This window comes from Corylus avellana, chromosome ca6, assembly GCF_901000735.1.
Source record: "Corylus avellana chromosome ca6, CavTom2PMs-1.0".
NCBI lineage: Eukaryota > Viridiplantae > Streptophyta > Magnoliopsida > Fagales > Betulaceae > Corylus > Corylus avellana.
In genome coordinates, this window is record NC_081546.1 from 4,250,800 (window position 1) to 4,273,991 (window position 23,192).

General features: G+C 36.0%; 2 protein-coding genes and 1 pseudogene across 2 annotated transcripts; 2 read left to right on the forward strand and 1 right to left on the reverse strand.

The window, feature by feature from the left end:
- Nucleotides 1-1,240: 1,240 nt before the first annotated feature.
- On the forward strand, nt 1,241-4,842 carry LOC132184009 (putative laccase-9; annotated as a pseudogene).
- Nucleotides 4,843-5,857: 1,015 nt separating this feature from the next.
- Nucleotides 5,858-9,090, reverse strand: LOC132184586 (uncharacterized). Its single transcript, XM_059598274.1, has 2 exons — nt 8,678-9,090; nt 5,858-6,308 (listed from the first exon to the last, which is right to left on the reverse strand). Exons 1-2 carry the CDS (start codon nt 9,047-9,049, stop codon nt 6,096-6,098), a joined length of 585 nt encoding a protein of 194 aa, XP_059454257.1. The 5' UTR covers nt 9,050-9,090; the 3' UTR covers nt 5,858-6,095.
- Nucleotides 9,091-10,602: 1,512 nt separating this feature from the next.
- On the forward strand, nt 10,603-22,612 carry LOC132184074 (uncharacterized). Its single transcript, XM_059597558.1, has 15 exons — nt 10,603-10,749; nt 11,195-11,254; nt 11,486-11,603; nt 12,628-12,700; nt 13,235-13,280; nt 15,792-15,902; nt 16,376-16,463; nt 17,586-17,682; nt 18,606-18,666; nt 18,771-18,895; nt 19,659-19,776; nt 21,065-21,188; nt 21,382-21,486; nt 21,589-21,663; nt 22,248-22,612. Exons 1-15 carry the CDS (start codon nt 10,660-10,662, stop codon nt 22,310-22,312), a joined length of 1,356 nt encoding a protein of 451 aa, XP_059453541.1. The 5' UTR covers nt 10,603-10,659; the 3' UTR covers nt 22,313-22,612.
- The last annotated feature ends 580 nt before the right edge of the window (nt 22,613-23,192 follow it).

The following is a 23,192-nucleotide window of genomic DNA, read 5'->3' on the forward strand; positions in this document are numbered from 1 at the left end:
ATAAAATAAAATTTTACAAAGAAAAAAGAAGAAGACTGGAGTTGCCCCATTTCCCAAAGAGGTGGCTGGCCACCCTTTGGCCGGTCTAGGGGTAGGAAATCACCTCAGGCCAACTTGGGTAGTGGTCCTTTGGAAGAAGAAGAAAACATAGCACTTTTTTTTTTTTTTTTTAATTTCAAAATGGGTCTGCACTTATTCTAAATCATCAATTTGGACTAGACCTGCCACTTACCCTAGCATAGAATCTTTATCTGGGATTGATAGCATTAATGCTGGTGTCCGTGCCGGTCAGGTTATGTCGTGATATCTGCTCAACGTACACTTCCAAGATGTCGAAGTTACGAAGTAGCTAGAATGTGATTTTCAAAGCATTGTCAGTAGCTAGCCTTCTACTTCTTAACAAATGATACAATAATCGATCGTTTGAGATCATATATAGTGGTCATAATATATAATAACATATGGTCGCTTAGAATTGGCTACGAAATTAACACCACGTACCTGGAATATTATTGTATTACATTTGTTAAGAAGTTGAATAATATATATTAAACTGGTCAATGACACTTTTTTCAAAGGCATGAGGTTGAAATTTTTTACGTGGCTTCCTTCCTTGGAGACTTCTTTTATTTATTTATTTTTGGTAAGCTTTGTGAATCGAAAATTATTTTTCTATGAGATCATTCCAAACTCCAGGCGTCGATTCGAGTAAACCAGACCGCCTTATACTCCACGGAGTTGCATATATATATATATATATATATATATATATATATATATATATATATATTCCCATTTCGTTTTCCTAAACTATAAATCATCCTCGAATTTTGTTGTATCGTGTGAAATTATTATATAGGATTGAAGTGTTTTTGCCTTAATTACCTCAAACGAGTGAAACATATCTTACCCTCTGTGTGAATGCAATATTAGAAACCGACAAACAAATCTTATCCTTGCAGTAATTTTTCTTTTGATTTTACTGCTGTCGGTTAACTGTAACGAGATAGAAGACTGTAACCAGCTAATTTTCTGAGATTCTTTGGGTCGACTTCTAGCTAGGTAATTAACAAGGACTCGGCCACCAAATGGTCATGGCTATAAATATAACATGTTTATGATGGCATATATATCTCTAGCTAGCTAGCTTCCATAAATAGCTCTCACAGGAATGGTGAAGAGATGAAACAAGAGACTGAGTATTTGTCAGTCTTCCTTTGGGTGTACGTCCATGAGAACAATGGAAAATAATATATATTACATTATTGCTTTGTTAGTGGCCCTTGGTCGGACGCTCTTATGCATGGCTCAGGCTGATCAGGGCAATGTCCATTTCTATGACTTTGTTGTAAGTATATTACTTTGAACCCTAGCCAGCCTATCCTGTTCATTATTGCATGCATGCTGCATGTTTGTGAGTATATTTTTGGTTGGTTGTAACTTGTACGTAGGTGAAAGAGACAAACTTTACAAGGCTGTGTGGCAGCAAGAGCATGTTAACCGTTAATGGCAGTTTTCCAGGGCCGGTGATTCGCATCCACAAAGGCGATACTGTATATGTTAATGTCCATAATCATGGAAACTATGGTCTCACCATTCACTGGTACGTACTTACTATATATATATCTCTCTTCTCTTTCTCTCTAGTCTTTCTCTCTCTCTCTCTCTATATATATATTCCTCGGAGAATTCATGCACGAGTTTGTGGGGATGCGACTAGGCATGGAGTAAAGCAACCAAGAAATCCATGGTCAGATGGTCCAGAGTTTATCACACAGTGCCCGATCAGTCCTGGAACAAACTTCACTTACGAAATCATATTCTCGACGGAGGAGGGAACCCTGTGGTGGCACGCCCATAGCGATTGGACTCGTGCGTCAGTCCATGGCGCCATTGTCATTTTGCCCGCTACTGGAACAGCTTATCCATTTCCCAAACCTAGTGAAGAAGAAGTTATTGTTTTTGGTACGCAAACTTATATATTGTCTTTTTCTTCAAATCTTATACCACCACCATGTCAATGTGATGGTAATTAATGGGTAGGGTTTCATTTAAATTTGTATTCTTCGGTTTCTGTTGTCCTTGCAGGATCATGGTATAAAGGAGATGTGATGTCTTTAATATATAATGCCATGAAAACTGGTGGAGCAACACCGCTTTCAGATGCTTTCACTATCAATGGTCAACCAGAAGATTACAAGCCATGCTCAAAAGGTATATTTATATATGTATGTATATATGTATGTACACAACAAGCTAGCAATATTACAAAAATTAATTAAAGTCCAGTCCACCATATTGGGTTCCTCAATTGCTTTGTGTTAATTTCCACATCTATATATAGTTCTCCTTTCCAAGATCTCGAAAACACTACTTTTTACTGATATTTATCGACCTCTATAAGGAAAATATCTGGGCTAATATAACTTTTATGGTTATTTTCTTACAAATTGACGCGACGCTCTTTTAGAATATAATTTTTTTTTAAAATGTTATGTACATACTCAACAATCTCAAGTGTCAATCTCCAATCGTTTTCTCAAGTGGATGTAAATGTGCTACATAGACAATAGTGTTATAGGAGATGGATACTTGAGAATGCTGAGCAACATTTCTTTAATTTAAATAATTTAAGTCTATTATTTTCTATCAACTTAAGGTTTTGTTATAAATAGTAATTTAACATGGTATCAGAAAAAAAAGTCATGAGTTCGAACAATCTGTCAAATCTCCATCATTCAACTCTCATTTCAATTAAATATTATGTGTTGTTCAAACTCATGAGCACGCAGAATCAACATACCATATGGTGGTTGACCAGGGCAAGACCTTTCTTCTACGCCTAGTAAATGCTGCAATGAACAGAGACTTCTTCTTCACAATCTCCGAACACAATCTCACAGTCGTCGGTTGGGATGCAGCGTATGTGAAACCCTTTACTACAGGTTACGTTATCATAGCTCCGGGACAGACAATGGACGTCCTTGTCACAGCAAACCAATCTCCCACCCAATATTACATGCTCATCAGCCCTTTCTACGACGAGGCACTATATGATTTCGACGACAGCATCGCCACGGTGATTTGGCAGTACTCCGGCAACTACACTTTACCGTCGACGCCTTCCTATCCGGTAAACCTCCCGCATTACAATGATGTCTCAGCTTCGCGCACGTTCACGGGTGGCCTGAGGAGCTTGGCGAACCAAGATCACCCTGTAGACGTGTCGCGTGAAATCGATTCTAGAATGTTTTTAACGCTTTCCATGAACATGAATCCCTGCGCAAATGACACGTGTGCTGGACCCGACGGCAACCGGCTGCTTGCAAGCTTGAACAACATGAGCTTCGTGAACCCCTCCATTGATATTCTACAAGCTTACTACAGGTAATTAATTTGCTCTTGTATTGTCCCTAAGAGGTAGCTCAATCGGCTAAGACCACGCCTAATGAAGCGGATGTCACTAGTTCAAATCCCCCCTCTCCTTCTTGTGCGGATATGTCAAAAAAAAAAAAAATTTGCTCTTGTATTGATGATTATGAAATTTTTTATTTTAGATCCCTAAACTACCATGTGTTTTAAAAAGACCCTAAATTTTAAACTCTTAATTTAACTCCATGAACTTTTAATTTGATTCAATTGACCATTCCGTTAGATTTAGCCGTTAACCCATAACAGAAATTACTAAAAAATAAAATTACCCTTTGATTTTCCCTTCCTTTTAAAAAAGATTAATTTGAAGTTAAGGTAAATTTGAAATTTTATAAAATAAAAAAAGGGTATAAAGGTCATTTTATCACTTTTAACGTTGAAAATCTGACGGAGGGGGTACATTGCATCAAATTGAAAGTTTAAGGAGATGGAAATTGAGAGTTTTGGAAATTTGGAGGGTCTTCTCAAAATGCGTGGTAGTTCAGGGGTCTTAAGTAAAAATTTTCCTGTTGATTAAGTGATTAAATTTACATCTTCTTATATCAGCTTAAACTTTTGTGATAAATTGTGATTTAATATGGTATCAGAGTCAATGTCTGGAATCTATTGACTCTATCAATTCACCCAATTTAAATTAAATATTCAACGTGATTAAGTGATTAAATTTACTTATTTCTATCAGTTTAAGCTTTACTTTGAATGTGTTTGCATTCACGACTATATATAATAATAAATTGTTATATATATATATATATATATATGCAGGAACTTGAGTAAGATTTACGAATCAGATTTCCCAGACAAGCCTCCGGCATTTTTTAATTTTACATCCGACAATTTAAGGACAACAAACTATACACATACGAGACAAGGGACAAAGGTGAAGGTGTTGGACTACAATGCATCGGTGGAAATAGTTTTCCAAGGGACTGATGTTTTCAGTGGATCAGAAGATCACCCAATCCATATATGGATTCGGATTATATTTGGTTGGAACGGGTGTGGGAAATTTCAACAACGTGACGGACCCTCCATCTTATAACTTGGTTGATCCACCTCAAGCTAACACTATTATAGTCCCTAAAGATGGATGGGCGGCCATCAGAATTAGAGCTGATAATCCCGGTATGCTTAATATATATATAGGAGAAGGGATTTCACATTTATATCACAAGAAATAGTGTAAAGACTAATACAAATGATTTATTGGCAGGGGTATGGCTTATGTACTGTCATTTTGATCGGCATTTGAGCTGGGGTATGGACACTGTTTTCATAGTGAAGAATGGCCCCACTGCTACCACCACCATTCGTGACCGCCCCGCCAACTTACCTCCTTGTAGATTTAAGCCGCTATTGCATGATCGCTTTCATGTTATTGATGGGAAAGTAAACAAATCGGACGTATGATCGATGCGCTTGTTAGAGTATATTAAGGGATTTGATTTCAAGATTTGTTGTAATTTATTATAATCAGATTTGATTGTAATTAGATTTCATGGTAATCAATTTACATTGATTTGATTACTGTACTTATCTAATCAAAAGCGGAAAAATGATATGATCAGTTTAAACTTTTCTCATATATAAAAGCGAAACTGCAAACTTTTCTATTCGTTGGCTATGTTTTCTGATAAGAAAAAGAAAATCATGATTCCATTTTTCTTCTGTTCTCTCATTTTCCCTCAACCTCACGAACTTCTCTTTCTTTTTTGTCCCAATTCTTACTCTCACCCACATTCTAATCTCTATTTTCGAAATACAAGAAGAATGGGGTGAATGAAAATGAAATCCCTAAACTATATATGCTACACTCTAGAGAAAAGGAAAGGTTAAGGACTCACAAGTGTTTGGAGCAGCGGTGAACGCGGTGACGGAGGAGAGGGCGGTGGAATTCCATTTTTTGAAGGGGGATTTTGTAGATGAGTCGATTTGTTGAAGACATGTAAGGATGTTGTGTTATCGTCTAAGTTAGGGTTAGTGTTAACATGTTGATGTGTCAATTTATTATTTGAGGGCATAAATATCCTGGTTTAAGTGTTGACGTTGTAGTGAAAATCAACTATTGATTTTTTTTTTTTTTTTTTGAACTAGCGTCGACCTAAAGGTTGATTTTCTATATCATCTAAGTAACATAACAATTGTATAACTGTCTACTAAACAACATTACGCTATAATGTTTTGGTTTGATTATTGGAATGGAAAATCCCGATGGTTCCAGCTGAAACCTAACAAAATTTGTAACTTTGATCTATGGCCATCGGGCCTCCTAAAAATGATCTACTAGATTGATTGAGAAATTGAAGACACCCATGGTGTTCACTGTCCATAGCAAACCACATATCATATAAATCCAACATATAAACCATGTTCCAGCATTTTCAGTTATAAGATGCATCTGAATGAGCAAATTCCACACATCATATAAACCATTCCACAGCCTGAATTGCATTGACATAATTCACAAATTCATTACAGTTTTATTGTGGAAAAACACCAAAATCATCTACCAGAAAGAAAATACCATTCAACATGTTCTACTGCTGAATGTGAATGTAAGGATGATTATGAAGAAAATTTGATTTAGACAAAACTTGGAGCTAGAGAACTGAAAAACTCGTGAGCTCTAAAGACGAAAAATTTTGTTTGTTTGTTTTTTTCTTTCACCAACCATACTTTTTCAACAAGTCCTTTGTTCTTTTCCGCATGCGAGTGAAAACGATGACCACGCAAGCAAGGATCCATGGAGGGAAGCTCCCACCAAAAATGTTAAATTTCTCGACCCACGCTGGAGTTTCCTTCAAAATCAATGTCAGCAAAATGGTTATAACTGCTACCCCAAACAAGATCTTGGTTACGGGTTTGATCAAGGAATCCTGCAATCAGAGATTAATAAAATAAGAAAAATCATAATCGGCTAAAACAAGATCTTTATTTCCAACATCTATTTTTAAGGGTCGGTCAAGTTGGAATAATTTGATATCAGGCACAAGTTGACCTAACAAGCATTGGAAATTAAAAGGGGAACAAAGAAAAGTTCTTAATTATCTAAGAAAATTGGTGACCATATGGAAACCTCAGATAATTTAATATTATCAGAGTAAAAGTTATGGCACACACCATTAAGCTCTCAGAACATTCTTGGTACAATGAAATGAATTTGAAAATCGTCTTGTGCAAGCAGAATCAGACACCCCACAAATTAGAAAACTGCACATAATAATATGGAGGACAAAAAGCTAATACTATCATCCAAAATTAGAGAGAGTATGACTGGGTAATATGGTCTCCACTCCCAGAACTGAATAGAGAGCACTTCCAAACTGATTTTTGGACTTTTCATGTCCCAAAAGAATGGAGATAAGGTGGAAAAATTATGTGAATATCCTTCATAGAAATATCTGCCTAAACCCAATTGTCAAAACCATCGCACAATATTGAAGAAAAAGAAACTCACGACAAGGATTGACTGGGGTGTGGCTCGATATGAGGCTTTCGGGTCAAATTTCATTATCGGGTGAAGGGCTCTCTCAGATCGCCAGTCGATCGACAATGATCTCCACTCTGACGCACTTCATTTTGCAAGGAAGCGGTGGGCTGGCAGAACCGACTACCAGATCGACGATAGAGTGGCATACCAACTCGACAAGCAAGGCTAACCGCTAGCCCGTGGCTGGGTCTCTTCTCCCAGCAAGGCATCTAGGTTTGTTACCTCCGCCACACCCTCCCATTCTCTCCTTGCCCATACCCTAGCCCGGTAGCCGACTCTAAGACTCTACCTTCTTATGACCTCTCGAGTGGATTCTCCAGTGGCTCTGACAGGATGTATGTGTTGGTGGTTTCCCAAGGATCTTAGTTCAAGACTGGTAAGGAGGATTTTACTTCGTTGGTGGCGAATATTGTAGCAACTCCTATGCTCGCTTGTCCAGTCTCTGTGGCTTCCCTCTTTTGCAAAGAGGTTCTAGTAGCCCCCGTGATCGATTCTCTAAATGCATCATCCTCCCATTTGGTACATGGTAAGGACTCATATTGATTCAATAGAAAAATGTACGGGATAGAAAAATTCTTGGTGGTTTCATACGAAAGATTTGATCAGGAGGCTTCAAATTTGTTTGCTGCTATTGATTCCAGCTTTAGGATGTTGCTGGAAATCGGGTTCTCTCAAAAAAGTGTCAGGGAGCAGGCTAAGGGTGTTAGGGAATAACTTAACTTGTCAAGTTCAGTGAACTACGACTCCAAGAGGAACCCTTGAATCTGAAACGTGGCAAGAGTAATAATCCCATCTTAAACCCCACTTTTCTTCTCGATAAGGTAGCAAGGCTCCCATCCCACTATGAATCTGAAAATTCTCAACTGGAATGTATGTGGCCTTAATGATGCAAGGAAAAGAATCAGTATTAGCAATTTTTACTTTCTTGAAAACACACGACATCCAAAATTAGAGAGGGTATGACTGGGCAATATGGTCTTCACTCCCAGAACTGAATAGAGAGCACTTCCAAACTGGTTTTTTGACTTCTCATGTCCCAAATGATTGGAGATAAGATGGAAAAATGATATGAATATCGTTCATAGAAATATCCGCCTAAACCCAATTGTCAAAACTATCACGCAATATTGCATCTCCTCTGTAGATGTTTAAGTCAAAGAGAGAAAAGAAAGAACACCAATTATTATTGTTAACGTTTTATCATTTGAGTTGATTAGATAAATGAATTCAAATCTTAAACAATCAAATCTCATATATATATATATATATATATATATACATAAATGCACTCATCTACACATTAACACACAGATGTCTTGATAACACAGATATCTATATCAAGATCTACAATCACAATAATTCAATCTATATCTATTACATTAGGAAAAGAGAATTCAATTTATCTTTGTAACTATTTAAGATGTTCTACAAAGTTAAAATAATGCTATAAAAAATAATGAAAATGAAGTTATATGATATTATACAAGTTTGGTTCATTTAATAAACCAACCGAACTCGAGTCAAGTTTTTGAGCTCTGTTCATTTACTGCCCTAATTATAGTGGAACTAAAAAGAATACATGGTTACAGTAAAAAGAATACATGGGGTTTATTCATGCTTTAGTGGAGTTAATTTTGGTTTTAATTGAACAAACAAATTATGATTCAATTTCCTTTATTGCATTTTTCTCAGCAACAAAGCAGAAATATATCGCAAAAACACACAAGATAAAAACTTCAATTTCTCCAAAAGTACCTTGGGCTCCCCATCGATGTAAACCACGGCTCCGTCCTTGTAAGTCAACACAGACCGTCCGTTCCTCGGGTTGAACCGGATCGCGAGGCCACGCCCCGCCCCGGAATTGAACGCGTAGAGCGACTTGAACCCGTATTTGTCGAGGATGTCTCGGACCTCGAGCTGGTCCTGCTCCCACCCACCCAGTCCCGCCTTGAACACGTCGATCGGACCCTTGCCCCCCCGGAACAGGTGGACCTCCACTTCCGGCACCTTCGTCTTCACGGTCTTCGAGTTCACGATCGGATCCGTGCTTGGAGGAGAACCATCCAGGCCCGAGCCCGTTTCCTCGATTTCTCGGAATATTTCGGTCTCGTTCTCTGTCTTCTCCATTTGGCTCGGGTCGGCTAGTCGTTGGTTTAATTTAAATTATAGCTTTGTGTTTCATTATACGTTTTATCGTTAATTTATTTCTATGCTATCGACTTTTAAAAACGACTGCGTTTGGTTTTTTCTTCTCGTTTGGAGTTTATAACCGGGCGGATTTCTCCATTTCACTTATCAGAGATAAGTAATGCTAAAATTCTTGTGTTGCTTTAAAAATAGGATTAATTAATTTTTTAGTACTTAGGTCTGCACATTTTTATTTTTTTAACTTGAATTTTAAATCTTTTCACAAATGGTACTTGACTTACGAGAAAGTACCAATTTATTATTTCCGTCACACGGCACATAAAAATGCTACGTGTCCTAAAAAAATTAAAAAACTAAACCCAAAAAATAATAATAATAATTTGAAAAATTATGAGGTGGCAGCCACCCTCATTGGCCAAAATGTGTTGGCCGGGCCACCCCATTATTATTATTATTTTTTTCAGTTTTGTTTTTTAAGTATTTAATTATAATTTAATTATTTATGATATGCGACATTTGTATGCGATGAGATGTGATATTCCTTTAGTTTGGGTTAATGGAATGTAACGGAAGTATTAAGTAGATCTTTTTCAGTAAGTCATGTGCCATTTGGAATAGGATTTGAAACTCGGGTGAGAACAAATAAAAATGTGCAAAAACATAGGTACTAAAAACATAAGGGAAAATGTATGATAAATCCTTGAGTCAGACCTTCAAAATTTTAATATCCTTAAGTTTTTTTTTTTTTGAAAATTTAGTCCCTGAATCAATTAAAATGACAATAAAACCCTTGCCGTTAAAATTTTGTAATAGACGTTAAAGAACTTAAAAACACACCGTTTTACTCCATTAAAATATTAATTTAATTTAAATAATTAAAAAAAAAAAAACCCATGGGGTGGCCGCGAGCCACCCCATGGGTGGGAGCCACAGGCCACCCCAACCTGGGGGTGGTCAAACCACCAAGGGCGGCGGCCAGGGTGGCGGGCAGCCACCCTGGCCACCCTTAATTTTTTTTTTTTTTTTATAGATTTAAAATTTTAAATTAAATTAATAAAAAAATTAATATTTTAATTGAGTAAAATGGTGCGTTTTGAAGTTCTTTAGCGTCTGTTAAAAAATTTTAACGGCAAGGGTTTTATTGTCATTTTAATTGATCCAGGGACTAAATTTTCGAAAAAAAAAACACTTAAGGATATTAAAATTTTGAATGGCTGACTCAATGATTTATCATACATTTTCTCAAAAAATAATTAGCCCTTAAAAATAATATAACTTTTAAAATTTTCATTTGATGTTAACTGCGCTCTTAAGAATGTCATAGCAACTTGTTTTAGGGTTTGATTTCAAAACATGCAATTTAAAATTGTGTGATTTAAAAAATGAAAATTTTAAAAATATAATTAAGTGTTTGATAGTGCAGTTTTAACCTTTAAACTATATATATATATATATATATATATACATAATTAACGATTTAATTTAAATCGCACTTTTTACCGACCCGGTTTGAAGAAAATCCCAAACGCGTTTTCACCCTCGACTTCGAGGCCCTAGGCAACAGTCGCAACTCGCATCGCACATTGACCATGTCGAAGGAAGTGAGCGATCCTCCCCTACCCGATACAGGCGTCCCCAGCCTGCAATCCCTCGTAGACTCTCTCCAGCGCAGAATCAAGGTACTCTCTCTGTATGTGCCTTCCATTTGGCCCCGTTTGGTTGTCGAGTAACCAGAGCAGAAAATAAGATGGAAATAAACAGAACCAACCGCGTCTTTTAGACTTGCTACTCTTTCGCAGGCGCTGTTTGGCTATCGTTTTGGAACTGTTTTTCTTGCTTCTGAGAGCTAGAATTTAATAAAGCATGTAACAATGGTTACAATGCCATGGTTGCTTGCTCGTTAAATTGTAGAAAACTGAATTTGACTAGAAGACTTGAAATTTTACTTGGAGCTCAGTGAAACAAGAGCTTCCACTCAAAATTTTGAGATTTTTATCCATAGGTCCTAAAGCCTTGAAATTCTTTTGTTTCCTCAATAACATGAGCAAGAGCAACCAAACAAAAAGCCTTGGAAATTTTTTGTTTTATATGGTTCTAGTTACCAGTTTGGAACTCTTAAACCAGGACTTAGAGGCAGAGAATGCAAAGCTGTCATCTCGACTTTCAAGATGCCGCTGTCATGAGGTTCGCAACTCTTAACTATTTTTTGACTAAAATTATACTTTCGGTCCCTTTGGTAATAGTATTGTTGCTCTTGATGTCAAGGAATAACTTTGTTGCACAATTAAGTTTCCAGCTGAGCAAAAAGTACAAAAGGAGGAAGGAAAACAAATCTGATTTTATTATGCCATTTTTATGTTTAGCTCATTTGAAGGTGAGCATGTGTGGTGGAATTAATATATACTTATGTTGCAGATAGAGGAAACATGTGACGGGGCTGTCGTAGATCGTGATAGTCTTGTTGAGGGAAGAAGGGAGTCAAAAACAGGTGGTAGTAGGACCGCAAAGAAGAATGTAGCAGAGAAAATTTCAGGTTTTGTTTCCTGCTCTATACAGATCCATTGATTTTCCCAAATATTGTTTGTATGAATCATTAAAAGCTGTAACTTATCTTTTTTAAAACCAGCACTAAGATATGATGGAAAAGGAATTGAATGTAGCACTTACGCTATAGATTTGAATTTGATGGTTTTGAAAACCCGAAGAAACAAATTGACATTCATGAATATTGATTCCAATATGAATTTTTGGTTGAGCATAAAAAAGACTTGAATGTCTGAGATAGGCCTTTCTTGTTTTAATATTCCAAATCCATCTTTTAGGTGCAGCATGCAGTTGCATTAGTACGATGCAGGGCCCCAGGCAACTCCTTTTAAATTCTCTATCATCATTAGGCACGAGAGAGATATTCCCTAGTATTGTGACCAGATGTCTTCATGGTTCTTTGGCTTATTATTCTTTCTTTATCATCTTCGTGGGTATCTTATTTTTCCATGATGAAGATTGGGTATTTAATTTCACAAATAATTGAAATCTGCATCAGCAGAAAAGAAAAATGAAAAACAGCCGTGCTGGATAGTTTTAATTCCAGACTATTTGTTTTGCAAAAATGTTGCATGAATTTCTGTATGTTCTTTTCTTTTCCTTTTTTCCCTTTTTTTTTTTCATTTTTTTTAATTTTTTAATTTTTAATTTTTAATTTTTTCATAGGATTGTGTATTTTTTTTTTCTTTATTAATTCTAATGATACTGAAGTTGGCACCTGTTGCCTAAGCAGGTTGTGTTCCAAATTGTTGCTTACCTTCCTTGCTACCAGCCAGTGGTTCTCATTTTCAAACCCAATTGCCTTTTGTGCTTTGAAAATCATACTAGAAAGTTATTTTCAATAAGCTGATTTTGACTCTAATGAAATTGTCATCGGTTATCCTACTCTCCTTATTTCTACTTGTAAAAGTATCAGTTTGTTGAACATGGGTAGCAATCTAACAATGTCTGTTTCTAAATTTACCAATAAAACATAATCTGCATTTAAATTCATGTATTTACCACTGGTACAGGGTATAACACAAGGACCATGAATCACCATTGCAAGAGATATGTTGCTCTAAAACTCATGTATTTTGGGCAAAGGTACACTGTGTAGCTATAATATTCAGCTTAACAAATTTGGGATATCTTTTCCCTTGACAAATATTTATTTATATATTAATATGTGACATGCTTTATAAAAGAAGTGAAAAAATGAAAATGTTATTCACAAAATATTACTGGATTTTCATTAATACCGTACAAACTCTTTGTGAAACTTCACGTCAGCATGCCCTGTAATCATTAGAGATAAGAGATGTTCAGCATAGGTGTTTCTTTTTTTTTTTTTGGAAACCATGCAGTAATCTTTTATGTATAGTTTCTGTTGTAAGTGCATTAATAATCATTTAAAAATTATATTTTTGAAACAACATTTCATATGGTTAGTCCTTCAGTGTCTAAAACTTGCAGGCTGTGTAAAGGTGAGAATTTTGGTTTTAAACTAAATCATGTTCCTCTTTTAGCAGTTTCTTCTTCTTCATGGTATTTTTTTTTCATTATCATAATTAATAGGTTACAAGAACTCACACACTCTTCATCATGACGGTTGAATGTGACTTATTTGCTACAATACAGGTTCTATGGTTTTGCTTCAGAGGCACAAATGGATCCTACCATCGAGGTACGGTTCCTTCTTTTTTTTTTTTCTTTTTTTTTGAGTTATGAACTAGTAAGGCACAAAAGATGCAACTTAATGCATAATATTAGTTGCTTTACGTATTGGTCCAGAAAATGTTGTTTCTTCTGCCACTCAACACAAAATACTGTCTTTAGTATAAACAGTGGTGGCAAAATGGCTCATTTTTTTCCCACAAAATGCTATGTGGTTGATTAGTGTTGTATGTGTGAGAGGAGTGGGTAATCGGTGGATCTTCTTCTTCTTTATCGTGAGGTTGTTAGTACCTAATGGAGTGCTATTTTTAGTTGTGTTGGGTTGACTTGGATTATTCCTAGACGAGTGGTGAACCTTTCCGCATATTGAAGAGGGTTAAATGGTAGTCCTTAGAGTACAGCAGTGTGGAAGATGGTGTCTTTGGAGGGAAATAAATGATTGAAGTCTTGAAGACTACAAGAAGAAGGTGATGTAACTAAAGTCTTCCTTTTCAATACTCTTTACCACTAGACAGCTACTTTAGACTATCCTACTTTGCGTGGTTTTTATGATTTTTTTGCTCTGTTTTCTCCTTCTAGTTATGTGTTCCTTCTGTATATTTCATGTGTACTTGGGTGGTGTCTTTTGCTCTTTTTAATGATATTTCAATTACTTATCAAACAAATACTCGGTATTTAATATTTATAGATTCCTTGTATGTCATGATTGAACAACATATGAGTTGAATAAAGGCAGGGTTATGTTGAGAGTTTAGGGGAGGATGGCTACTCTGAGGTTGTGCTTAGTGCGATGGGAGCCGCTCCCACTATGGGGTTGTCTTTTGGGGGTGATAGGAAAAGGCTTCTGGAGCTGTTTTATGCTACTGAAAAGGGTTAATCTTCTAAACCAAAGGGGAGGAGGGAGCTTAAAAATTTGTAATGCTCCATTAACTTTGATGCTAGAGGCAGTGGCTCTAGCCGGGGTAAATGCAGGGTTATGTTGATAGTTTAGGGTTTCTCTTGGGTTTAGGGTTCTGTTGCGAGTGTCTTGGCATTTTTTTTTTTTTTTTTTTTTTTTTCGGGTTTTTTTTTTTGGTGTTCTCTTATATATTTTCTTGTAAACTAAGGTTGTGCCCCTCTGCGCTTTTTGATATGCATAACATTATTTATCAAATAATAATAATTAAATGATCATCTACGGAGCAAAACCATACAATTGGCTGGGTTTAGATCCATTGAACAAATAAGGTGCTAAGACGAGCAGAAGTATGGGTTTGTACCGGTAGCAGTTGAAATTTAAATTCTGGTCTCTGTCTTTCTTCACTGTAGTCTGTGATGTCTTGATGCTTGTTCCACTCTCCTTAGTTTTGCTTGCTGCCAGGGTAGCTAAGTGAAAGGCAAAAGCTTGTTTGGTCGGAAACTTGCTAGCTGCAGTTTTTGTTCAACCTTAAAATCAGAATTCTCAACGAAATTTTTAGCATCCATTCTAGAGTTGATGTTGCTACAGCATGACTGTGCCTGTTTCAATTTACTTAGTAATTTAAAAGATTTAGATCTAAAGCATTTATTTTGTTTGTGGAATTACCATATTTAAAGACGTCTCTGCAAGTGTTTTTCTGTAGCTTTTAAAAGAGACCACTCTATCCAGAGTCTTCTCTTTCTGTAGATGTTGCTTTTTCTAGGTGCTATGCTTGAGCCTCACATTATGTATCCTAGAGGAAGAAGAGAAACTTTTAAATTCTCTCACACCTTTTTTTCCCTCGGTGTTCAGTTTGTCATTATTTTCCTCTTAGGTCTACTAAAGTGTCCTTTCCAAAATAGGTGCATTTTGGAAAGAACGAAAGGCGTAAGGAAGAAAGATACTAAAATTGTATTTCTTCTCTGTGTGCTTTCTCTCCGTTTTCTGTTTAAAACCAAAAATAATAATCATAAAGTGATATAGTTTTCACTCTTATCTTTGTATTATTTCCACCTCTAGAATGTGAATTAAACAAGTGTTAGTAAGGCTAAGTATGCATATATGAATCCCGTTAAGATATCCCACCTATTACCAAATATCACTTAATATGAGCTAAGCTACATGCAAAACCACTGTGACCATCTCTTATACATGTTCAGTCCACTTGTTGCCAATACACAAACATATGATGGGGAATGACACTGTTTGTCCTGATCTGGTACATGTCTAATGTCAATTCTCAGCGAAGATATACAGCAAACATTCCACTTCTCTCACTTTTACATAGAAAAGAAACTTTACTGTTAGATCCATTGTTATGGCACTCTTATATTCTGTGTTATGGTTGTTGTTCTTGTCCTCCTCATTTTGCTTATCCTTTTTTCCCCTTGTGGTGTACTTGGTAGACACATGACCAGTATTTAACTTTTTTAGCTCTTTAAAGATGTATTTTTAAGGAAACAAGAAGATGATTACTTCATACTTGATATAAGGCAGATGTGGGTCTACTTGACACATTTAATTACATAAAAAGATCAGTTAGTATCATGAATAAACTTCTTTCTGTTATGAATTATTCTGCAGTCCGAAATTTTCAGTGCTTTTGAGAGAACAAGGCTATTAGTTGGTGACAAGAAGGAGTTACAGTACTCAAGGTGCGGTAGAACAGATAAGGGGGTTTCCTCTGTTGGACAAGTAAGTTGATGCAAAAAGACTTTTTCTCTGTTTATTTTGTTGATAGATTTTGGATGTACATTCTAGAGCTGCTTCATTGTTGGAAGTCTCAAGGGTGGAGACATTCTAAAGAGGCTATCTCAAAAGTTATTCCTGCGTTTTTAATGTAGAGCATCGAGAGAGAAAGGAATCGGAGCCTCTTTGCGGACTGCGAGGCCCCTGTGCTTTGTTTAAAATCCTCTTTTTTGAGATATCTCTTAGAATGGGCTGTAGTCTATGTTCCTTCTTTCTCCTCTTCAAATATTTTAGAGCTTATTAACTTCTTTTTTTTTTTTTTTTTTAAAAATTATTTTTTATTTATTTTAGACACCTTTAGTGTGGTTCTCTCTTGCATACTCTTCATGTATGAGGGCTTTGCCTTTTTGTGTTTTCAATAAATTATTATTCATAAAAAAAAAAAGAAAAAAAAAAAAGATGGCAACTGCTTGACGCAGGTGATCGCTCTCTTTTTAAGATCAAACCTCAAGGGAACCAGTGCGAACAGTGAAAATTCTGGACAAATTGTTTTAGATGACAAATTTGGTGAGCCAAATTATCCTTTTTGTTTACTCTATTGTAGAATGTTGAGCTTTTTTGCTGTTTATGGAACATGAAGTTTCAGAAACTCGCCTTGTTTCTAGTGGTGAAATTTGCTTGTTTTCTTTTGTTCCAAGGATCATAACTTTATCATGTTTTCAACTTTCATTTGGTGGAGGTATGGGTATATTAGGTTCAGAATTTTCCTAAGCCACCAAAAACAGAGAAAAAAAAAAAAGAAAAAAAAGAGGATGTTTACAACAACTGATTTTTGGACCAAATACTTGGCTCTATGGTTAGGTATAATACTTCTAATGAAATTGTCTTCATTTTTCTTGAAATATTTATACTCTACCAATTAGGACCATGATTGGCACCATTATTAGCATAGAATTCTGTGATTCTGTGAATATTGAATTGTGAAAAGATAGTAGATATGTAGTTGGAAAGATGTAAAAGTTTTCTTTATAGTAAAGTCCTTATAATGGAGTTTTTGTTAATAATTGTTAAATCACCCCTTGTCTGCAAAGCTTAAGCTAATAGGTAGAGGTAAATTTTTTCATTTAATCAACATTTTAACACTCCCCTTCACGTGTGAGCTCAAACTCCATTTTTAATAAGTGAAGTCCAACCCAAAAAATATTTTATTTAAGTGGGGGGTGAATTAATGGAGTCAATGTTCGAACCTAGGACTTTTGGCTCTGATACCATTTTAAATCATTTTTTATCCCAAAAGCTTAAACAAGTTGTGATTTAACAATAATTAACTTAATATATTTGGTGCCCCCATTGCTTATGTTACTCTACAGTTGACCCAACATTATATTCCTCACTAGAGGATATTGGTTGACTTAGGATGGCAGCCATTATTCATATATCTAGTTGGCAAGAAACTTGGGCTGAAAAGAGTTTCCCAGGGGGGAAGCATGATGGAGGGAATGTACGCCAGTAGTTGAGATTGCAAAGCATGACTTTTGACTTATTTAATAGAGTCTGTGCCATAATTAAGTTCTTTACTAGCTAGATCACATGCATCTTTTAATATTACATTCAAAAAATATGTAAATTTATTTCTTTCATCTTGACTATATTATGTCTTTTTTCTCATTTTTTTTATGTCTGTCACAGAAGGAGAAATCGATTATGTGAGGGTGCTGAATCGAGCCCTTCCTAATGATATTCGAGTTTTAGGCTGGTGTCCTGTTCCTGTTGGTTTCAGTGCAAGGTTGGTCTGGCTTTCTAGAAATTTTCCTCAGTTTGTCATTTTGAAGTTGTATAATAAATTTCCTAGTTTGTTAAAGGAGGCAGTTCTGTTATATCACGCCTCCTTTTAAAATTGAACCATAGCAAGTACTGTAAAGATTAAGGGGCTGCATTGGAGGTTGCCCTGGCTGATGAGAATCTATCATGCAATTGCCAGGCCATTTGAGGATTAGCTTAATCAATAAGAGACCATTTTTAGTATGGCATGTAGAGAGCCTATGCCCCAGTGGACATGCGATGCTGATCTGCTTGGAAAGGCTATGAAGTTGGTACAAGATCCAAAAGGGTGGGGCATCTCCACATTGTGACTCACAACTATGGCAACCAAGTTAAGGCCTCAAAATATTGTGGGCCAAGGAGATGCTCTGCAGCGACCTCAGAGATTTGGATTGAGTCTCATCTTTTTACTGGGAGGAATCTGGAGTAGGTCCTATCATTCTTGGTGTGAATTAGCTGCCACCTTGACAATGCTGAGTATCTCAGGGGATACTGGGTCCCACAGGCAATAGGAATTCTTAATTTAGGTCCATATAGCAGGACGTGGACCCCTCGTGTATTGTTGATGTGGTGGATCATAATTTGCTTAATGATGTGAAACCAAGAGCTATATAGCTCCTCAAGAATTCATGTTTTGGCAATCTCTTAGTGAAACTCGATGATTCATTGGTTAATGAAAGATCGAAAGCTAAAGACATACGTTATTTCTGTGCTTCATTTTATATATAGTTTTTCAGTCCTGTTGCAAAAGCATAGCTGTTGCTTTGTTTGCAATTTGCCATGGATTGCATGGTTGACTTGGTGGTTTTTTTTTTAAAAAAAATTACTTTTCTGGATTCTATTTTGGCCTTCGTATGTGTTTGAATAATCTGTTTCTTTTCTTTGCAGGTTTAGCTGTTTGAGCAGGGAGTATAAGTACTTCTTTTGGAGGGACAGCCTGAATCTCTTGGTATGTCGATGTATGCCATTCAGGTTTGCAACATGTTGTGAACCCATGTCGGTGCTGCTCATATAACTGAGAAACTTTCTTCTCTTTGGTTCATGTTTGACCAGGCTATGGAGAGTGCTTGTAAGAAATTCATTGGGGAACATGACTTCAGAAATTTTTGTAAAATGGATGCAGTAAATGTGCACAACTACAGGCGGCATATCATGTCGTTCGAAATTTTTCCATCTATGTAAGGTTGACATTGGACCATTGGTAGACAAATCTTCCAACCCATTTCTTATTTAGCAAAATTAGTTGGGTCACCTTTCTTTCCCTGATAAAATTGAGTTCTATTATGATGGCCTTACAATCACGCTTGTAAGCCGGACTGATATTGTTAACACACTAGGAGTAGGGGTGTGTAGGACTATTTTTGTCTTCAGTTTATATCTGTCTCACATACTAATGGGCGGTGGTTACAGTTTTAAAGAAAACTAATTTTTGGAAATTCCAGGCAGGACAGAAATTTGTTTTCCCTTCTATTTGACCTTTAGAGTCCATTTGGCTCACAGTAAAGTACATGTATTTTTTTCTTGGGTGTAACATTGGTACCTGTCAAAGTTCCCTTCTAAAATTCCAGGCAAGGCAGAAATTTGTTTTCCCTTCTATTTGACCTTTAGAGTCCATTTGGCTCACAGTAAAGTACATGTATTTTTTTCTTGGGTGTAACATTGGTGGCTGTCAAAATTAGGTGCACCTTTAAAATACCTATATATATTTTTGAATTTTTTTGACATGTATTCTAGGGCATTTTGAAGCAACTCTTACTGAATTGCTGCTAGTTCCCATGAAACTGCTTTCTAAAAATTCTTTCTAATATGTTCTATAACTTTTTATCTCATTGTTTGGCTCTCTCATCACATGAACTTTACAAGACACAAATCTCTCTACTGAATTTTTTTTTTTCCTTTAATGTCTCGGTATTGCTTGCAAAATTTTCTTATTCTCCACAGGTATGATGGTAATCAACTTTGGGCATTTAAAATTAAAGGTAGTGCTTTTCTGTGGCACCAAGTCCGTTGCATGGTTGCTGTATTGTTGATGATCGGCCAAGATCTTGAATCTCCTGATGTACGTAACATATTTCCCACTGATTTATTGGTTTCTTGAGCTTGTTAGTTAGCTCTTTTAAGATATAGAATAAATAAAAAAATCAACATACGATTTATTTATTACTTTCTTATATCTAAGACCTTTTCCTTTGGCATTTCATAAATCTGAAATGCAGCCAAATACACCAGGAGGATGGCCAACAATAATTGGCCAATGCACATGATGCTTATGTTTCACACACCTAAATTTTTCAATGAGCTGCATCTATCTCACTGTAAAATTTCTCTTGATGAGTTGATCCAGCATTATATTCAATTCAATTCTAAGTTCCAATAAATTGGGGTCGGCTACATGAGGCTTTTTAAGTCATTCTATCTTTGTGTCATGTCACCAGTTTCCTTTCTAAGAATATGTCTTTCCTTATAACTTCTATCCACGTCTTTTTATGTTTTGTTTTTGTCACTTTCTTTGGTTCCTTTGCTCCTTTCACATCAATATATAATCACTCTAATATTGGTGCATTTGTAGGTTTCCATTGTACATATTCAAACTATCTCAAACAACTCGACCTCATGTTATCCTCAATTGGTGCAAACCCTACATTCTCATGGACAAGTTCATTCCTTATTATATCTTTCATAGTGTTGCTACACATCCATCTTAAGATCCTCATTGCTAATATGCTCATTTCACGAACGTGCTTTTTAATTGCCCTACATTATGATCATAAGCATGGCTGTTCTCACTCTGATTCTATAAGTTTGTATTTTAGGTTTGCTAGTATCCTACAATTACACAATATCTCTAATACACCTCCTAACTTCATCCACCTTATCCTATTCTATTGGAAACACCATCCTCAATCTCCCAATCTTTATGCATAACTGAACCAAGATGACTAAAATGATCACTGTTTTGTATCTCTAGACCATCTGTCTTACCATTGCTTCATTTCTGTTCCTAGTTGTACTTAATTTGAGTTCCATATACTCGGTCTTAGTCCATCTTAGATACTCGAGATGATAGCGTTAGATTTTTGATGTTCGTTTCATATGGTCTACATCACATATGTAGTCAAGTAGAACCATTGGAGAAATTCATGAGTTAAAATTCATAAGAGATATATGCAAAAGCACGTGCCAAGGATAAGACCCAGATTCTTTCCCATGAGCCCATCTGCAGCACTTTTGAAATAAGTCTCAATGAACAAAGACGCATAGATTTTCACCTCTTGGAATTTGTCGCTGCATTCATCTTTTTGTTTCACAATCAGAAAGAAGCTTAGTTTAAATGCTTAAATTTGTAGGTGATAGACAAATTACTGGATACTTACAGGACACCAAGGAAACCTCAGTACTCCATGGCTCCAGAGCTTCCTTTGGTTCTTCATTCTTGTGAATTTGAAGGTCTCAAGTTTATTTGTTCAACAGGTACTTGGATCATAAAGAGTATACATGTTGATTGTGTACAACAAACTTGATTCATCTTTGAAAACTCATGAATGGAGCATATCTTTACCAGCACGCGTTTTCGTCAAATCTCTTTTCGCAATCTTATAATTTATCATGTGCTTCCCTTGATGTGTTAATTCCTTCATAATGTTTGAATTGCTTACATCTCTAGATGCTGGACAAGTTCTGCGTTTACACTTGGTGAATCAATGCCACGATTACCAGCTCCAAGCTGCAATTTTTCATGAAGCTCTGCTAAGCTGCTTGCCCATATCAGGTGGTGCTGAAAGCAATATTACTTCGTTACATTACCACCAAGCAATGTTACGTCTTAGCTGTTTATTTATGTAGCTCTGTATGCCTGCCTTTGTGTTTTCAGATCAGAGCTCATTAAACAATGGAAAAACCAAGAAAAAAGCTCCCCATGTTCCACTTATGTCACGGCCAACTGAGCGTAAGTTATACTGTACCTTGACCATTTACACAGTTTATGGCGTAGAAGCATTATTTTGATATGATTGAACCGTCAATGTCTTGTTTGTTATTAAAGACGGCACTTTCTTTAAATGGTTGGATATGAAAGGAATGCCTTTTTAATAGGAAAAAGAAACAAGCTTTAGTTTGATGTGCACTCTGTGGCCCCCTTCTTTATAACATAATTTGTTAATAGACCATGGTTGAAACTTGCTTTTAGAGAAAGTCCTAGACTTCTAGCTAGCAATAACAACCTCATTTCATTTGCTTTTCTTCATTTCTATGGGAACGAAGATTCTTTTGGCGTAACTTGACATGCAATTTGGGAAATAGCATGTTGAGATACATTATTATGCTTTACAGCTGAGGCAGTTGCAGTTAATTCATAACTGTCCTAAAGGGATATAATCCAGCTCTAACTATTCTTCATTTGTTATGTGCACTTTTTAATTGGTAGTTAAGTGCTAACTAGTGATGTCTTCAACATTAATCGTCTGTAATATTTTCATTGCCACATGGGAAGCTTTCTTCCTAACGTATAATATTTGCTTGAATTGGTTGCAGCATCATACGAAGAGCGACGTATGAAATTGAACTCCAAAACGCAGGGTTTATCAAAATCCTCTTGAAGAGTATAGGAAGAAATGCACGAACTTTTGCTGCTATTTTTTTGGTATTTAAATCAACCACGTTTTATTGCAAAATTATGTTCTTTTTCCAATTGATGTAATTTTCATGAAATGACTTGTAGTTGTTGGCAGCTGCTGTTTTTCAATTGGACAAAATTTTAATCATTTCGAGGTTCATTTTTCCTCTTATATGGTCGCCTACAGTTTGTTCTCACATGATGAGTCTTTGTAATTATCCGTGAGTTTTTCCCCCTTGTATTGTGTAGGGGATATATCATAGGAGAAAATATTTTATTATTTTTAATGACTTCTATTTTCTTGTTATTCTAGGCGGAGCAGAGAGGCGCAACCTAAATAAACAAAAATAAAATCAAGAACGATAAAAGAGTGCAAAAATCTAAAATGCTAATGACATTGAGAAGGAAAAACCCAATGAAATACAACATTGAAGAAAGAGGAGACAGAGTCCGCCTTTCATCAACCTTGGCCAGACCATTTTCTGAATATTGGTCTTTTCATCGCAACATTTACAGTCATCAATTATATAAGAGGGGCAATGGATTGAATATCGATTGATAGAACCAGGTGCATGATTTGCTTAACCAGCTGTAAACATACAAGAATCGTTAAGGACACACAGCCAAAGCCAATACAGGCCTAAAACACAATCATTTTACCAACTCTTTGGGGGCCACGTGTGGGTCCTCTAACTATTAAGCCAAAATTCAAACGGACAAAAGCTATTTCCCAACTTTTTGCTCGGCAATGTATTTGTATTACTTTTTTTATATTGTTTTTTTTGGGGGCTTAATTACTAAATACTCACTGGAGCTTTATAATTTTTTTTTTTTTTTTCTTTAAGGTTTCATTTTTATCATAG

What these genes read in the sequence shown, in the direction of transcription:
- LOC132184586 (XM_059598274.1), bottom strand. Translation starts at nt 9,049, where the DNA reads ATGGAGAAGACAGAGAACGAGACCGAAATATTCCGAGAAATCGAGGAA. An exon ending in ACATCGATGGGGAGCCCAAG is followed by an intron (nt 6,309 to 8,677) that starts GTACTTTTGGAG and finishes CTCTGATTGCAG; the next exon opens with GATTCCTTGATCAAACCCGT.
- LOC132184074 (XM_059597558.1), top strand. Translation starts at nt 10,660, where the DNA reads ATGTCGAAGGAAGTGAGCGATCCTCCCCTACCCGATACAGGCGTCCCC. An exon ending in AAATGGATCCTACCATCGAG is followed by an intron (nt 13,281 to 15,791) that starts GTACGGTTCCTT and finishes ATTATTCTGCAG; the next exon opens with TCCGAAATTTTCAGTGCTTT. An exon ending in TATGTCACGGCCAACTGAGC is followed by an intron (nt 21,664 to 22,247) that starts GTAAGTTATACT and finishes AATTGGTTGCAG; the next exon opens with CATCATACGAAGAGCGACGT.